This window comes from Colias croceus, chromosome 14, assembly GCF_905220415.1.
Source record: "Colias croceus chromosome 14, ilColCroc2.1".
NCBI classification, from domain to species: Eukaryota; Metazoa; Arthropoda; class Insecta; order Lepidoptera; family Pieridae; genus Colias; species Colias croceus.
Genome location: NC_059550.1, coordinates 2,582,624 through 2,601,426, shown reverse-complemented (window position 1 = coordinate 2,601,426; position 18,803 = coordinate 2,582,624). Strand labels below are relative to the sequence as shown.

Sequence of the window (18,803 nt, the reverse complement as noted above, 5' to 3'; positions counted from 1 at the left end):
CATGATGTGGTTTGGGCAGATCAATGATAAGAAATCGTTTCACGATATGGCCAATTAACGCACGGTTTTTTCATGAAATGATCAAAATTATTTGATCATATCGTAAAATAGTTACATTAATCATTGGTAGAGGCGCTGCAAGCTCTGTGTTTATGTGATAAGATGGCGGCCGCTGGCGAAAATTAAATTATTTGCAGTTAAAAACTTCATAATTCGTTTAATAACAATATTATGAAGAAAGTCATAGCAAAGAATTTACGACGAAGAGGTACGAGTACTATGGAAAATGTGGATATCTTATATGTATATTTTAAGAAAAAATGCGACTTAAATAAAATAATTTAAGAAACTACTACTATATTATTATAATTGTTTGTTTTTTAAAAAGCGATCCGCTTCTGGCACTCGCCGGCCGCTGCCGCGGCACGCTCGCTTTGCTCGCTCGGCTCGTGCGTTGTTTATCAAAGTCTAACCTAACCTAACCTAACTGTTTTCTATTGCAAAAACGATTCGCTTCTGGCATTCGCCGGCCGCTGCCGCGGCACTAACTTAAATGACATTAAACAAGTTTTTAGAATATAGTTATTCTGAAAATTTTTAATATTTTATGGACTCTTTATATTTTATACGATCTGGCCAAATGTGGATGACCAAATCGTGAAACGTTGACGATTTAACGATCTGATCAAACTATGTTGGCCATTTCACGTTATGCGGCCATTTCGTGAAATGGCCACTCATATCATGAAATGATCAAATCTACGATATGACCACGACATATACATAATTATCTATTCAAAGTCTGATTAGTGCCCCCACCGAAGCTGTACTATTCGGTTCGGTGTAAAAAATCCGTTCGTCAGGTATAATCTACCAGCCATAAGCGATACTACCATACCGGTCGCGCGTCTTAACATAGCATGTAAACGACTCATTATTATTACGTATTAAATTAAAAATAAATTCCAATAATGTTTAGGCGCTTGGAAACGAGTTTAGGCAATGGAGTGTTGTGTTATTTTAGAAGAAATCACGTTTGGACTAAAGGGAATGTCGTCAAATCACCGTTCCGGGATGTAAATATACCAGAGGTCACGCTGCCGGAGTATGTTTGGAATAATATCAATAAATGGGCGGATAAAACTGCAGTGGTATGTATTTTATGATCTCTGTATAATTATAAAAGTATTTAATAATTTGTAAAAAGAAGTCTAGGACGGAACTGCGGTGAGCAGATAGTTTGACACAATAAATTAGTTTATATAGGATTTTATACGCATTGGTACTTACTTATGTATATGGTTTTTATTGTACTTTTTGTTGCGCGTATAGATTTTTATATGTATAATGTATATACAAATTACTAACAGCCTACATTAATATTAATTTAATCTTGCCGGGCAAACAAACACTTTTTATAAAGTTTGTATTTGTTTTCTTCTTTAAAATATTTCTCATATTATAATAAAAAAATAACCGACAATAATTGCAAACTTTTGAGAAAATTATAAATAAAATAATTAATAAATATGATATGATAAATATTATCAATTAAAAGCGAATGTTATTGTTTAGATTTATAACAGGTTAAGAAATTTGATAATAACGATAACAAACAATTCAGAATCATGCCTGGAATTAATAATTTAAGTTTTTATCTCATATTCAGCAAAATTATTAACTAATGTATCGATATGAATTGTTATCAAACTCCTTTTAATAACAATAATGATTTGCATTATTTACGTCCACGGTAAATAAAAGCAATAAATTTTGTTTTAGATATTAGTTAAAGACAAGTTGGTTCGTAGGGGTTCCTAATAGAAGCTTGGCCTTACGAAAAATTAATATGTACGTTTATCATCCTTGTTATGCAGTCGGTAAATAGAACAACATTTTTCTTTGTACACATCAACATTGTATCACATCACATTACAATCACATTATAATTATAGACATGGTAGGTAGGTACCTACTACCTACTACTTTTAACTATTTGAAATACCAATAGTACCTATTGTTTTTGAAGAATATGGACACCTGTGGATAATATCTAGTTGTTGCGACACGCGTGACAGAACTACACATTCATAAAATTTGCTTTTCTACAAAATTAATACAAGTTGTTTGCTATTGTTGCCTTTTACTAAAAATTGTTTCTTACTAGTTTCTAGTTCCCTTCGTATATGTTATAACACAATACATCTTAAGAGTTTTTATATTTTATCGTCCTTGGCAAATAGTTGAGCCAGGTAGAAGGAGATATGGGAGCAAAAAGTTATTATGTGGTTATGGTTTTAAAGGAAAAGACAAAAAATATGTAGACAACAATGCTAACGACAACTGTTTACATCCATACTACCTAATATTATAATTAATGCGAAAGTAACTCCTGTCTGTTACTCAATCACGCCTTATTTACTGAACCAATTTGCATGAAATTTGGTATATAGATATTTTGATACCCGAGAAAGGACATAGGCTAATTTTTACCCCGGGAAATAGGATAGGTTTTATTCCGGAAATCCCACGGGAACGGCAACTACGCGGGTTTTTCTTTGACTGCGCGGGCGAAGCTGCGGCTGGAAAGCTACTAGTAGTACCTAAATAAAAATTAAAAGGTAAAGGTAAATTGCTCTTGTGAATACATGAATAATATTCCACCTATCTATACTATTATAAAGCTGAAGAGTTTGTTTGTTTGTTTGTTTAAACGTGCTATTCTCAGCAACTGCTAGTCCGATTTTAAAAATTCTTTCGGTTATAGATATCATCATGCTAAGACCGACAGAAGCGGAGCCACGCGGGTCAAACCGCGAAGGGTAAGTATAATATATATCATAACCACCGGTGGCTAAAATGATCTCTAGGTTATGTATATTTTTAAGGAAAGTCATGTTAGTAACATCACGAATAAACCAAGAGCTGCTGAGAGAATTTTAGTGAAGTTCATCTGATTTGTCTCCAAATGAATGAGGATAGTTAAAAACTTTAAAAACTACAATTACTGTGCTGTATTGCGGCGTGGAACTAATAAAATTCCTTAAATTCTTGTCGTGGTAAGCAACAATTAATAGATACTAACTAACAGTAGTATCCTCAATAAATGCAATAAATAATCAATCAATATTATTTTTTACAATTCGATAAATAGCAAATCGAATCACTTTCATCGCGAGATACGTGAAGCGTTTTCCCAGTCATTGTTAACAATGTCAATTTTTTAGTAACAATTTCTTGTTATTAGTGTGAGTAAATTTTTATTGATTCCATTTTAAGAAAATGTAAACGAATATATATGTTGGTAATTATAATGATCTTTGAGTTTGGCAGAAAATAAATAAGTTTAGTTGAAATATAGCAAGATTTTTCTCAAGTCCTGAAGGTATAAACTATAAAGATTCATCAAGTAAATTTAAGTGGTTTTCGGCTTCTGTTCAAAAATAAGATAAGTTTCAGAAAATAACATAATTCTTCAACTTATTTTTGGCTCGTATATAATTATAATGCTTTACGACCTCGAGTAAGATTTTATCTTATAATTCTTGGAGTGGTTTTTAATTTGATATGATTTTTAATTTGTTGAATTTGTGTCCAAATGTATTTGGACTCTAGTACACTTTCATTTTTATTAACATCCACGTACTTACTAGTTTAGTTCATCATTTTAACTACCTATGTATATTCTATGCGTGGACATAATGAAAATTGCCTCTATTCCTCACTTGCTTCATAAAATACAAAAAAGAGATAGTAATAATGACACGACAAAGTAAACAAAATCATAAACAAACAGACTCTTTTCTATTATTAGGTATTTCGTCTAGTATAGTTTTAATATTTCGTATATATATACTATAGTTTTCAACTATAATTTACAACTTCCTTTCTACCACAACATGAAAATAGCCATTAAATTGAATAATAGTTTACAAATTGATCAATCGAGATAATAATATACCCGTATTACTTGCTATATGACTTTGTATCTTTTCAATACTGTAATGATTTTGACATTGATGTAGTTTTTGTAATAGAGATGCAATTATACATAAATGAACATTACAAATTAACAGGGTTTTTGAATTATTACTCGCAAATAACTAGTAGAGTTTATGTTTCAGCTCATATTCCATTAAAATAAAGTTTTGAGTTTGCAGTATTTTAAGTAGGTAGGTATTAACATAGTAACGCAGTTGGCTAGACTTTTTTAATTTTACGAAATTCTTGGTTGATAATATTTTGTTTGTGATACAAATGGAAAATAACAATATTTTTTTACGCCCAGCGAAGTTAAGCCGTGTTGTATAAAATGTAATATTGATAAATAAATTTTATTGACCTCATCATATATTAAAGGATTGATTGATTTTTATTATCTATTACTAACATGTGCAATAATTATAATTTAAAACGCACCGAAGAATGTAGATTAGATTTTCACTACTGGAAAATAAAAGAATTTATTATAATCTATACTAATATTATAAAGCTGAAGAGTTTATTTGTTTGTTTGTTTGAACGCGCTAATCTCGGGAACTACTGGTCCGATTTGAAAAATTATTTCGGTGTTAGATAGCCCATTTATCGAGGAAGGTTATAGGCTATAATATATTATCATCACGCTACGACAAACAGGAGTGGAGCCACGGGGGTGAAACCGCGCGGAGCAGCTAGTTTTAAATAATAATAATTGAAACGTGGTATATTTTATGATACACCTATGATAATTTATGTGTCTAGTGTCTACACCAAAACTTTAAAATTAGAAAATATTTACCAGACTAAGGCAAAAACCGCGAGTTTAATTCCCTCCTCATTTTTTTTAATTTCTATTTTTGTTTTAATTTAATTATTAAAATATTATTTTCAAGCAATGCGGGGTTACAGAACGAAAGTACACATACGCACAGCTCTACAGGCACTCGCAAATACTGGGAGCACATTTACGAAAGAACTTCGGTGTAAAAGATGGCGACACTGTTGCTATTATGATGCCAAATTTACCAGAATACCCTATAACTATATTCGGGATACTATCTGCGGGTGGAGTTGTCACGACTTTGAACCCTATTTATACTGCATGTAAGTCCATTTTGATTTTTTTTTGCATTGTCATTCTTTTTATCGCTGTGTGCAACGATATTGTTGGAGATTATTAATTTTAAATTATTTTAATTTCATAATTATGAGATCATCGTTTAATGTCACCGAAATAAAAATCTCGAAAGTATTGCAAGACTTTTTAATGAAAATAAACAAACATGATATCAAAATTAACGAATAATGGAAAAGTATTTTAAATAATCTCCTCACGATTATCAACAACACCTGGAAAATTGCAATTGTACAGGTGTCTCAAAAGAAAGTTTATATTTTGTGGATGAATAAAAAAAAAGTAAGCGGTGTATTGAAAAAATGTTTATTAATTATTAAAGTGCATAACTACTATGGGAATTTATTTCTAAAAAATAATATTGTCCAAATGCAGTCCATTGCGTTCATGGCACTCATTTAATCGAACAGTAAAATTACAGTATTTATGACAGCTCGGCAGGTAGACACAGTGATGGCTGCCATTTCGTGCTGGATATTTTCTTTTAAATGCTCTAGAGAAGTTGGTTTGTTGGCATACACTTTAGATTTAAGATACCCCCACAAGAAATTATCAAGAATAGAAATTAGCGAGGAATTATTGGCCCTTTTTCTTTCGAAGACGAAAGGGGGCGTGCAGTTACAGTAAATTCAGAGCGATGGTAGACGAGTTTTTAGTGCCTGCACTGCAAAACTTTCCTGGCTATAACCAGAGAACATGGTTGCAGCAAGACGGAGCTACATCACATTCATGAAATTTTTCCGGAAATATTGATCTCTAGGAGAGGTGATATAAATTGGCCTCCACGCAGCCCTGATTTAACTCCCATGGATTTTTTCTTGTGGGGGTATCTGCCAAAAAACCAACTTCTCTATTGCATTTAAAAGAAAATATCCGACACGAAATTGCAGCCATCACTGTTGTCTACCTGCCGGGCTGTCATAAATAATTTTAGTGTTCGAATAAATGAGTGCCGTGAACGCAATGGACTGCATTTGGACGATATTATTTTTAAGAAATAAATTCCCATATTATGAACTTTAATAATTAATAAACATTTTTTCAATACACCGCTTACTTTTTTTTTTATTCATCCACAAAATATAAACTTTCTTTTGAGACACCCTGTAATTACATTTGTAACTGTCTGCCCTGTGCATCTCTAAATTATCTGATTTTTCATAGTAGGTAGTTTACTAAGAAAGTCATGGAAAACCTGCAGATATTTGTGCTACATTCTTACATACATATCTCCTTTTTAAGTGGAGAAATCTTGCAAAGAGTTAGCGCCTCTGCTTATGTTAGGGCGACTCTTATTGATCAAATTAGTGCAATAATAATAGATTAAGATGAAGTGACTTTTGAACGCATTTAACTTTCATACCACATCTCTAATCACCTTAACTATCACATCTCTAATCACCTTAACTATATTAAATACATGCATTTAAAGAACTTTAATAGTAAGCGCTTTTGTCTATTTCAATTTCATATTTCAGTACATTGTTGATTAAATTTCCATTAACATGCTTTTGTATTGGTTTAATTAATATGTGCGACGCGCATTGCTCTGTTACTTAGTAAGTGATTTTATGATTTGGTAATTTAATTTCATATTGATTTTACGTTAAAAGCTCTTAAGTTTACATTATAATATTTATTATATACACTAGCTGTGACGCGCGATTTCACGCGCTGACTAATGACTAAAATTCATTTTTATTCTGATAAAACATAAAAATGTAAATCTATATTCCTGTTAAGTTTCATCCAAATCCGTCCAGTAGTTAAATATTATGTAGTTAAAACGTGAAAGAGTTACAAACATCCATTCATCCATACATATAAACTTTCGCTTATATTAAATTTGTAAGTACATATTTCGAAAAGCATGGTACTTCAACAGTTGAGACCTTTATTTGTGCTAAAAAAGAGGATTCGAGATAATTGATATAATTACTGCTCTTATCGGTGAAAGAAAAAGAAACCCTGAAGTGTCAAGTGGGACCAAATCACAATTACTACCAGGTTGTTACCATTCCTTAAAAAACTCACTACACCATAATAAGTTATGAAATAATTTTTTTTAATGACTTGTGCATCTGATCTTTATTTTAATCTATCTTTATACCTGTTATTTCATTTAGAGTTGCGATGGAAAAAATTGTTAGAAGAGAACAATAATTTAACTATACAAAATAATATTTTAATTTAACAGTTATGTTTTTGAAATAAAATCAGCTGCCAATATAAATAAAAGAAAATAACTTACCATAAAAAGTTTTCCAGACGTAGGATTAAAAGAGTTTTTATTAATTATTGTTATTTATTCTAATAATAATATTATAAATGCGAAAGTTTGTGAGGATGTGTAAGTGTGTGTTTGTTATTCTTTCACGCAAATACTACTGAACCGATTATAATGAAATTTAGCACACATATAGAGGGTAACTTGGATTAACACATAGGATAGGTTTCATCCCGGAAATCCCACGGTAACGGGAACTATGCGGGTTTTTCTTTGAAAACGCGGGCGAAGCAGAAAGCTTATAGTTAAAATCTAAGTTCGAATAAAATGTCATTATTTAACGATTTAAACATGTAAGTTATAGAGATTATTATAGGAATCACATCCTAGTCATTTAAATTAAGGTGTAGAAAACGATGAATAAATAATTTAATAATTTACCTACTAAGAAATACTCCTTTATTTTACAGATGAGGTTCAAAGACAAATCGAGTTATCAGAAGCAAAATTGATAATAACAATACCAGATATAGTCTCAGTTGTCAGAGAAGCCCTTGAATTGAACAAAAAAAGGATACCAATCATATCAATGGATATGATCAGTAATAGACCAGAAGGGACTGTATCTTATAAAGAGATAATTGACAATACAAACATAGATATTAGTATTTTAAAAGAAGTTAAACGAAAATTCGATGATGTTGCCTTCTTACCGTATTCAAGCGGTACTACGGGATTACCTAAAGGAGTAGAACTAACGCATCATAACATAGTTACTAACTGTCAACAGCAAAATTATGAATGCAAGTTACATACGGATACAACAGGTAATTTTAATTTTATGATTAAATTGACCGATCGTGTCTGATGTTGATAATAGAGTAAATGACTTTATTTTTAGACAAAATGATAATAGAGTAAATGAAAATGCAAATAATGTGTCTGTGTTTTCAAATGTACATAGCTTTGAATTTATATTAGTAAATAGTTAAAAGCAGGATTATTTAAAGAAACTGTTTGTTTGCACGTGATAAAAATCTGGTTGGTAAGATCGGAGTCTGTCGAAATGATTGTGGTTACGCAGCAGAAGATCCTTATTATTGGCTGTTGTGGATTGTAGAATAAAAACGTATATTTTTTAGGGTTCCGTAGCCAAAATGGCAAAAACGGAACCCTTATAGTTTCGTCATGTCCGTCTGTCCGTCTGTCCGTCTGTCCGTCTGTCACAGCCGATTTACTCGGAAACTATAAGTACTACAGTGATGAAATTTGATGGGAATATGTGTTGTATGAACCGCTACAAAAATATGACACTAAATAGTAAAAAAAAGAATTGGGGGTGGGGCCCCCCATACATGTAACTGAGGGATGAAATTTTTTTTTTCGATGTACATACCCGTGTGGGGTATCAATGGAAAGGTCTTTTAAAATGATATAAAGTTTTCTAAAAAACATTTTTCTTAAAGTGAACGGTTTTTGAGATATCAGCTCTCAAAGTCGTAAAAAGTATGTCCCCCCCCCTCTATTTTTATAACTACGGGGTATAAAATTCTAAAAAAAATAGAGGTGATGCATGCTAATTAACTCTTTCAACGATTTTTGGTTTGATCAAAGTATCTCTTATAGTTTTTGAGATAGGTTGATTTAACTGTAATTTATTATATTTGCTGCTACGGAACCCTTTGTGCGCGAGCCCGACTCGCACTTGGCCGGTTTTATTAAAAATAATGGCGTGCTAATCGTGTATTAGGATACCTATGCGATTATGAATTATTCCATTAAGATAATCTTTTCTTAAATCTTATGTATATTTATTTAACCTTTATTACATTTACCTCTTCCTTTATTACATTTACATCTACCTTTATTACCATGACATTTCAACACAAATTACAACAAAGTTACACTTTAGAAGATACGGTATAGGCCTCCTCCGACTGTCCCCATTTCCTCCTGTGGCCAGCTGATTTCATCTCTTCCCGTCAATTGCAAAATATCGGCCAAGCGAACCTTGGTCTGCCCTTCTTTCTTATGTAGATATCCAGCGAAAATCATTTACGAATTATGGTATATTAGAAGGGCAGATATAGGTATCATCATAAATTCAGGGACAAAAACTAAAAAGTCTACCTCTTCTTGTTAAATCAGAATACATAGATGGCTATTACAAAACAATCCGTACTGCGTAATGTCACACAAATCGATTAACATATTCAATATTTGCAATTCATATTATTGTGGCAATGTAAATACATTATATTTACTATATTACACTTCCGATTGACCACAGGTTAAATAAACTTAATGCTATAATTACTGTTATTTCCCACCAATTTCCCACACTAGCTTCAATGTGTTTATTATCTGTAAGAAAATATGTAAATGTTCGTAGTGTGAAAGTGACGAAAGGGTTGTTCTTTACTTGAGCTGTATACGTGGTTATTATTACAAATGTAACGGATAAAATGCTACAGATTTGTTCTAATATTATTTCATATATGTATTGAATTCCTGTTATTGATATTTGATTGCGCTTATCAATTTAATTAATTTATTAAGCCAATGTCTTATTAGTGTAGATTGCTATTACGATGAACGTATATAATATTATCAACTATCAAATGTGATGTGTGATGTGCTGCACATTTTAATAACAACAGATTCATTTAAAAATACTTTCCATTCAAGACTCCTCTTGCTCTGAATTGTAGTCATACACACTACTCTGTGATACACACGATTGCTCAAATCTGATATATCACGCAAGGTGTTTAATTTCCCTTAAATAGACGTGGTTATGTCCTACCTGTAATCTTTGGTATATAAAATCCTATAAACAAACTTATTAGGCAGTAAGGTAAGGTATAACAATATCAAGACCCCATACCAAACTACCGGTATCATATATACGAGGTATTACGCTTTGTCATCACCCCTTGAAATATTACCCCTGTCTGAAGACGCAAACAACAATGGTGTTTTTAATCCCGCTGTGTAATCATTCTTACAATTCTGGAAACACGTTCGTTTGCCAATCTTACTGTCTGTACGTTTGTAGGGTTCTCCGTACTAGACTTACTCGAAGTTATTACTTATATAGTGGTTTTATTGAATCTAGATTCTAGGCTTCAGACGTGGAAATTACCTATGTATATATAATTGAAGAAGAAGCCTTATTCTGAAGTTTTATTCGTTCGTTCTTCTGACAATTTTGTGTCTGAAAAGATTACTTATTTATACCCTATCCCCTATTTCTCCGAATGTAGTTTTTTGAGACGGATTATTATTGAGATACTATCTATCTAAATATATTGTAGAAAAATAAAATATTCATTATGCACTTGTTGTATGTTCTTGTATGTAACGTAAGAGAAAGTTACTTATGAAAACTGGATCGGCAAGAATTCTTAGACTTGCCAATGAAATTGTAATTTTTCCTAGCTACTAGTTTGACTTGACGAAAGCGGATTATATGATCTGAATGTGAAATAGCCTATAATAACCGAATTATAACGAGAAAGAATATAGAATGTTATAACGAGAAAGAATTGATTGTTAGTTTGTAAGTAAGTTACATGTAATTTTGAAAAAAATGTATTTTAACTACAGACGAAAGGGATATTTACTTCAATTATTATCTACGTTGTTATCATGTGTTGTTAAAAACAAAATAATAAACAACTACTGGCTTAAATTTCTGTCAAATCAAATTGCATGAAGAAGCACCAAACATCCACATAATACCGTACCGTAATAAGAATTTTAATTAAAATATGCCATTTATTTCGTTCCAGGTTCAAACCAGGATTCCACTCTAGCCATCTTACCCATGTTCCATTCCTATGGTCTTAGTATAGTTACAATTCACAAGCTGTCTGTTGGTACGAGACTGGTGACACTGCCGAAATTCAAACCTGACACTTTCTGTGAAGCTCTAGAGAAGCATAAGATGGAGCTCTTTTTCTTAGCACCACCGTTGTGTGAGTATTCAGAGAATGATGAGAAGACGATTATGTATACTTACTGTATATTTTTCTGGTCTTATAGCCTTAATTTATAGTGTATAGTTTTACCTCATTAGGGTGGATATAAAGTTCGTATAAATTTATAAAGAATAGAAAAAATTCGATCACGAGGCGGGACTCGAACCCGCATCCTTTCGCGCAAACCGGGGCGGATGCCTGACCAATGTGTACAGTTAGTGCACATTGGTCATGTAACCAGTAAAGTTAGTGATCAACGTGTATTTCTTCCAGCAAAATTCTTCAAAAAGCTTTATTATGAGACTTGACTTTTTGCTAGCTTGATAGCTTTAAGTACTTTTATATTTTTAGCCGTTTTGCGACATTGTGTTTATTATAAGGTTTCTTCTAGAAAAATATTCCAACTGTACCATTTATTATTATTTCATATTTTTCATTATCATGTACATTGTATACAGTTAAATATATACGGAACGGACGATCTATGCTGCTAACCATTTGTAAATAATTTATTCCAGTACTATTTCTATCGACGTACCCGCAAGTAAAAGCAAAACACTTGGATCGCTTGAGATCTGTTACTATTGGAGCAGCTCCTCTACCGAAAGTTGATGTTGAGACGTTTTTAAGAAAAATGAATGTGAGTATGTGGTAATCCATTATCTAGAATTATCATCATCATCATCATCATCAGCCCATATACGTTCCCACTGCTGGGACACGGGCCTCCTATGAGGGTACAGGCCATAATCCACCGCGCTGGCCAAGTGCGTGTTGGCGGATGATACATGTCGTCGAACTTTTTAATTCTTCGACATGTCGGTTTCCTCACGATGTTTTCCTTCACCGTTCGAGCAGTGGTGATGTTACAACATGCGCAGATTAATTGAAAAATCAATTTAATTCCTGCGCGCTCGCCTGGTCTTGAACCCCGGACTTATCGATTCGAAGTCCGAGGTCTGACCACTGAGCCACCACTGCTCTGTATAATTTATATATTTTATTATCTAGAATTATATAATTTATTATCTAGAATAAATCGTATTAATAGTTACGAGTGTAGAGTAGCGCTTCTGCTGCTTCTGGTCCCAAATAATAAAAGCCTTTTCTATAATTACTTTTAATGCTTTTCACAATATGTGTTACTTAGGCTAATGGTTAAGCACTACTGACTCTAATATTCTTAATATACATCTCGTGTCACAATGTTTGTCCTCAATGGACTCCTAAACCACTTAACCGATTACAATAAAATTCGCACACCATGTGCAGTTCAATCCAACTTGAGAGATAGGATAGGTTTTATCCCGGAAATCCCACGGGAAAGGGAACTATGCGGGGTTTTCTCTGAAAACGCGGGCGAAGCCGCGGGCGGAAAGCTAGTAAATTTATAAAAGTAAAAAGCGTCGGGGAAACAATGTGGATACATACATATACAAAAAGCTTTGATCGGGGAATTGCATATGTGTGACGTCCCTACAACGATGGTATTAATAGCATGAGTGACTACTTTAAAAATGTTAAGTTAGTTATGGTTCTGGTTTATGTAAGTAAGCCTTGTTGCAAAAGTGATCTCATTTTTCTAGGGGAGGCTTCACAGGAGGCTTATAAAAGTTTAACGTTTTGGGGGGTTACCATGATGTCTTGTTACAGTGTGGACAAGGACTTCAAACTTGCACTTGCAAAAATGCCTATAAAATAAAAACTGCTGGGCCTATCCGAATAAAATTTTTATGGGACTAATTCGACACCATCCCGCGTCGAACAAAAAAAGAATTACGTAAATCGGTTCAGAAACCTCGGAGTAATCGGTGTACATAAATAAAAAAAATAAAAAAAACATACCGGCCAAATTGATAACCTCTTCCTTTTTTTGAAGTCGGTTAAAAATTATCCACAGAATGCCACACAAAATTAAGACGAGCCAATAAATACTTAGACATTATTGCCAATATTTAAACATAAGGTGTATTATTTTCCTTAACTTTATTTCCTCAAAATACCTATTAAATTTTGTACTTTTCTACTAAACTATAGAATTATAATCTTTATTATTATTACAGAGGGACTTACATGTCGGACAAGGCTACGGGCTGACAGAAACTAGTCCTTTAGCCACAATCAGTCCAATAGGATTCAAGAACTATACCAGTGTGGGATTTGCTTTATCAAATACGCAGTTAAGGGTGGTGGATGAAAATTTTAACAATATGGGCCCTAATGAGGTAATACTAAAATATAAATGTAGATAATATATTTTTTACTTCAATATACGACTATAGCTTTTTGCGTAGTTTCGATTTATTAATAGCTGTGCCCCGCGGTTTAACCCGCAGTGCTCCGCTCCTATTGGTCTTAGCGTGATGATACACATACATAGATAGCCTTTCTCGATAAATTTATCCAACATATTATCACAAAACACTAATAATATAATGGTTATCTAACACCGAAAAATTTTTTTAAATCGCTATAGCGATACGCGTTACACGGGTAGCGTAGTTTTTGAGATGAGGGCTTTCAAAAAAACAAACTCTTTAACTTTATAATATTAGTACCTACAGATTACGATAAACGTACCCAACATGCAAAAATAATAATTAATAACCAATATAATCCTTTATAGATTCTTGTATTCAAGACAAAAAAGTGTTAGATGGTACAGATTACTATTAAATCAAGATTTTAGTTTTCAATAAATAAACAATTTTTATATAGGCCACAATCCATATATTTTTACAGGATTAAATGGGACTTCCATATATTATATTGCTCACGTTTTTCTTTACCTTGAAAATGAAGTTTCCTTTTAAAGAGACGTTGCTATCGTTAATATTTAACGTATTGTCTCCCTTGAGGAGAACTTTTCTGTGAGGTAGCAATTGGATCGACCCAAATATAAAAAAACTCTCCCGTATTTTCGAAACAGGACAATTTTTTCTATTAATAAGAACTTGTTTATTTATGTATTCTGTTTCAAATTTGGGTATTAAAACATCTAAGATTAAAACAGAAAATAAATAGAGGCAATGAGAGGCTTACAATAATTATTACACGAGGTTATAATGTTTAAATCATTGTTTTCAATGAAGGTATGAACCACCCCAACTAGAAACAATACTTTAAAACCGTATAAACATACTAGCTTTCCACCCGCATAGATTCTATTCCCGTAGGATATCCGGGATAAAACATATCCTATGTGTTAATCCCAGTTACCCTCTATAAGTGTGCTAAATCTCATTGCAATCTGTTCAGTAGTATTTGCGTGAAAGAGTAACAAACACATACATACACATCCTCACAAACTTTCGCATTTATAATATTAGTACGATTAGTAGTATAAATGCCAGTAGGCAATTAAAGATTACCTAGGAATTTGAAATGAGAAATAAATATATATAATCTACACTTCTACACTAATATTATAAAGAGGAAAACTTTGTTTGTTTGTTTGTATGATTGTTACGAATAGGCTCATAAACTACTGGACCGATTTTGATGAAATTTGGGAAGACAATCTTTAGACCCTGAGAAAGAACATAGGCTACTTTTTATTGCAAAAATTTACGGGCGGACCGCTTGTATATAATATAGCTTATAGTTTATACTATGCTGAGTTGTGTATACCACAAGACCTGAAAGGACTACACGTTGAATTAGATATAGTTAACATGTGATTATAGGTCGGTAACAATATACGTAAACTAGTTTGCGGTTGAATACATTTATATACCACCTCTTAGAATTCCTATTGCCCTAGATTTAATTCTTAGACTACCTAAGTTATCGATGCAGGTTAGTGACCCCAGTCTGTTGTGAAGTGAGTTTGGCGCCAATTATTGAAAAACATGTGATAAATATAATGTTGTTATCAGAAACATGATAAACAAGGTGTTAGGTTATGTGTTTATTACAAATTATATGTATATTATTTATGTAGATGCATTTATCAGTCGTTTAGTTTGAAAGAACACAGTTTATTTTGGTTGTAACCTTGGTTGTAACCGAATTGCCATGCGTTGTGTAAATAGATTATATTTATTATGTGCTAGAAAAGTATATAAAGACGAAAGTATGTTACCTATAAGATGTTTAATTTTGAATGTTCCTGTTGTTGTGTTTATGTTACTAAGTATTTAACCAAATTATATGAAAGGCGTTGGTAAAATATACGATTGTTTTATAGAGTTTAAAGTAAACTTTTCGTAAGTACGAAGTTATTTCATTTAAATCTTATTTAGGTTAATATAATATTTATGATTAGAAAAGAAATTAATTCACATTGAAGTAATCCATATTAATATTATAAATGCGAAAATAACTCTGTCTGTCTGTCTGTCTGTTACTCAATCACGCCTTAACTACTGAACCGATTTGCATGAAATTTGGCAAAGAGATATTTTGATACCCGAGAAAGGACATAGGATAGGTTTTATCCCGGAAATCCCACGGGAACGGGAACTATGCGGGTTTTTCTTTGACTGCGCGAGCGATGCCGCGGGTGGAAAGCTAGTGGTGTTATAAACGGTTTGTTAACACTATTTCTATTTTTAAAATATGACGTTTCCTTGTTGGAGTTCGGAGTCAATAGCATTTTAACAATACTAATTGTAAAATAAACAATGCTTTTGAGATAGGTTCTAAATTGCTTAATATTGACATCATCATCATATCATAGAGGTGACGCTAAAAAGATTTCTTTATTTAATAAGATCGTCATTAGTTTATTCATACAATTATAATACATCCATACAAGTTTATGATATTCGATCCGTTTGAATAGAATTGTTTGTAAGGCTAGATCATAGTACCTACTAGCTTCCGCCCACGACTTTGTACGTGCATCCCCGTTTTTCCCCGTTCCCGCAAGAATTTCGGGAAAACCTTTCTTAGGGGACGCCTACGTTATGACATCTACCTGCATGCCAAATTTCAGCCCGATACGTCCAGTGGTTTGGGCTGTGCGTTAATAGATCACTATATCAGTCACCTTTGAGTTTTATATATATAGATATTAGATTACAATATTATTTCCTATAGATATTGTAATACTGTGGCTAGATGCACATGAGTGTCGAGATGTGTTCTGAAGTAACGACTTTTTTTAGTTTTGACCTCTATTAATATGTATTGTTAAAGTCTAAAAATGTTTCAAACAGATAGTTTCATTAAACTCATAGCTACAGTAGAGTATGTCATAGGTATGTAAATGAGCAAGTGGTATTATATTTATTTATTTATTTATTTGAGCCTTTATTGCTGATACAAACATACATATAAAACTAAATCTATCTTAAACATTATTACATATATAACACATGGGATTTTCCGGTTTGGTGATCAGCGTTTCTTGTGACACATAGGCCTCTTCCAGCCGCTTCCACTATAAATAATATTTGTGTTCTTCAATACATTATATTATTAGACTGTAAATTAAACCTTACTGTTAAAAATACTATGATATATATTATTACTATGATATAAATTATGTGTGTGTATTATTTACCTTAGTTATACTATTTCCTCTTATAGTTTTTGGTCAATAGATACCTACGTCTATTTATCATTTTCATTTATACATCATAATAATTGATCATTCTTGTAAATTTATGTCGTAGGTAATCTGAAATAATTATTTCGAATTCGAGATCATAATTACTAATTTGTAAAATATTAGGATTAATGGAAACAAAATTTTGCCATATAATCATTCATGATTCTGTTCTCATCTTATATATAAAAATGAATCGCAAAATGTGTTGGTAAGCGCATAACTCGAGAACGGCTGAACCGATTGCGATAATTCTTTTTTTATTATATTTCTTGAAGTACGAGGATGGGTAATGTAATAAATGCTGCAATTGTTTTAATGTTAAACAATAGCGGAACATTAACTTAATGATAGAGGTTTTATTGTAACTAAATTCGTTATTTATAACATTGGAACAATTACTTGTAATTACATTTAATGCGTACAATTTGTAAACCATTTAACGAATACGTGCATATGTGGGTGTCTTGCTTTATTAATTGAAGTTAATTTTCAGGTTGGCGAACTTCTCATAAAAGGTCCTCATGTCATGAAAGGATACAAGAACAATCCAGAAGCAAATAGCCAAGTATTCGTTGAAGATAAATGGTTCCGTAGCGGAGATCAAGCCAGGATAGCTGAAGATGGCTCTGTTATTATTGCTGATAGACTGAAAGAACTTATAAAGGTATGTGTATAAGAATTAAATGTCAATGTACTACGTATTTCCCATATAAAATCATTGATTCTAAAAAAAGATGAACAATCGCGTATACTTTTTTATGACGAATTGCATGACGATGTACAATTACTTTTAGCATATTATTTTTTACTAATATGTGATGACGGTATGAATGATAGAGATCTAAAATTATTTGGAGTGCTTGTTAGTACGAAATATATTTCATGTACCTAATTCATGTAAATGTTGTCTACAGGTAAACGCTTATCAAGTACCACCAGCAGAGTTAGAAAGCGTTTTAAAAGAACATCAAGATATCTTCGATGCTGCTGTCGTCCCGGTACCTGATCCTGCCACGGGGCAAAAACCAAAAGCATTAGTTGTTTTGTACGAGAATAGAAATGTATCTGAATCAGAAATATTGGAATTTGTAAGCAAACGAGTTGCTCCTTACAAGAGAATTAAAGAAATAGTTTTCCTCAAAGAAATTCCTAAGAATCCGTCCGGTAAAATACTAAGAAGAGTTCTCGTAGAGAAATATTGTTGAAATATGTATCGATGATATATCGAGAACAGTCTAATATAAGATGTTATTCAAAATGTTTTTGTATCAAACTTTTTTATAAAATTGTGTTGATGGATATTAAATTATCTTGAACTGGTTCTGAAAAATAAAACTATGTTATGGTAATAAAATATTGTTGCAAATGTAAATAGAAAGTTTTAGAGAGTTGTTTATGCTCTTGTTTATGAGCTTCCCTTTTTGGAAGACTTACATTTTGAACGTGAGGTTTTTTATGTGCTGACAAATAAAATGTTCCAAAATGGTTTAACTGTATTTTATTTCAAACATAAATATCCGAAGAGAAGAAAAATATCCATGGATTAAACAATTATCTGAAACGTCTTAAGAACTGGGTAATAATGATAAATATTCATACTTACCTTCTCCAAATGTGGCAGTCTTAAGTGTATCTTAAATGAATTACCTTGCTTTATCAACTAGGTTTTAAATACAAATGTTTTTGTTATTTCCATCTGATATTTTCAATTCGCGCACAGACTTATGGGTAATTTTATGGAATCTTGTTAAATATCGGGTAGGAATCAGTTATCAGCTTTGATATAAAATACTTAATACATACAAGGATATTTAAGCCCAAATGCATTTGTTTCATAAACTTTTTTGAGTTTTCTAGAAATTAAATGAAGAACGCCTTATCGTTTTATTAGAGGAAATATAAACCATCGTTAGATTTTTC

The 18,803-nt window shown here is 32.1% G+C and overlaps 1 protein-coding gene across 1 annotated transcript; it reads left to right on the top strand.

Moving 5' to 3' along the window:
• Positions 1-823: 823 nt before the first annotated feature.
• On the top strand, positions 824-18,371 carry LOC123697237 (4-coumarate--CoA ligase 1-like). Its single transcript, XM_045643677.1, has 8 exons — positions 824-1,151; positions 4,875-5,085; positions 7,814-8,170; positions 11,138-11,323; positions 11,845-11,966; positions 13,390-13,551; positions 17,377-17,547; positions 17,798-18,371. The coding sequence occupies exons 1-8, from the start codon at positions 972-974 to the stop codon at positions 18,086-18,088; spliced, it is 1,680 nt and encodes a 559-aa protein (XP_045499633.1). The 5' UTR covers positions 824-971; the 3' UTR covers positions 18,089-18,371.
• The last annotated feature ends 432 nt before the right edge of the window (positions 18,372-18,803 follow it).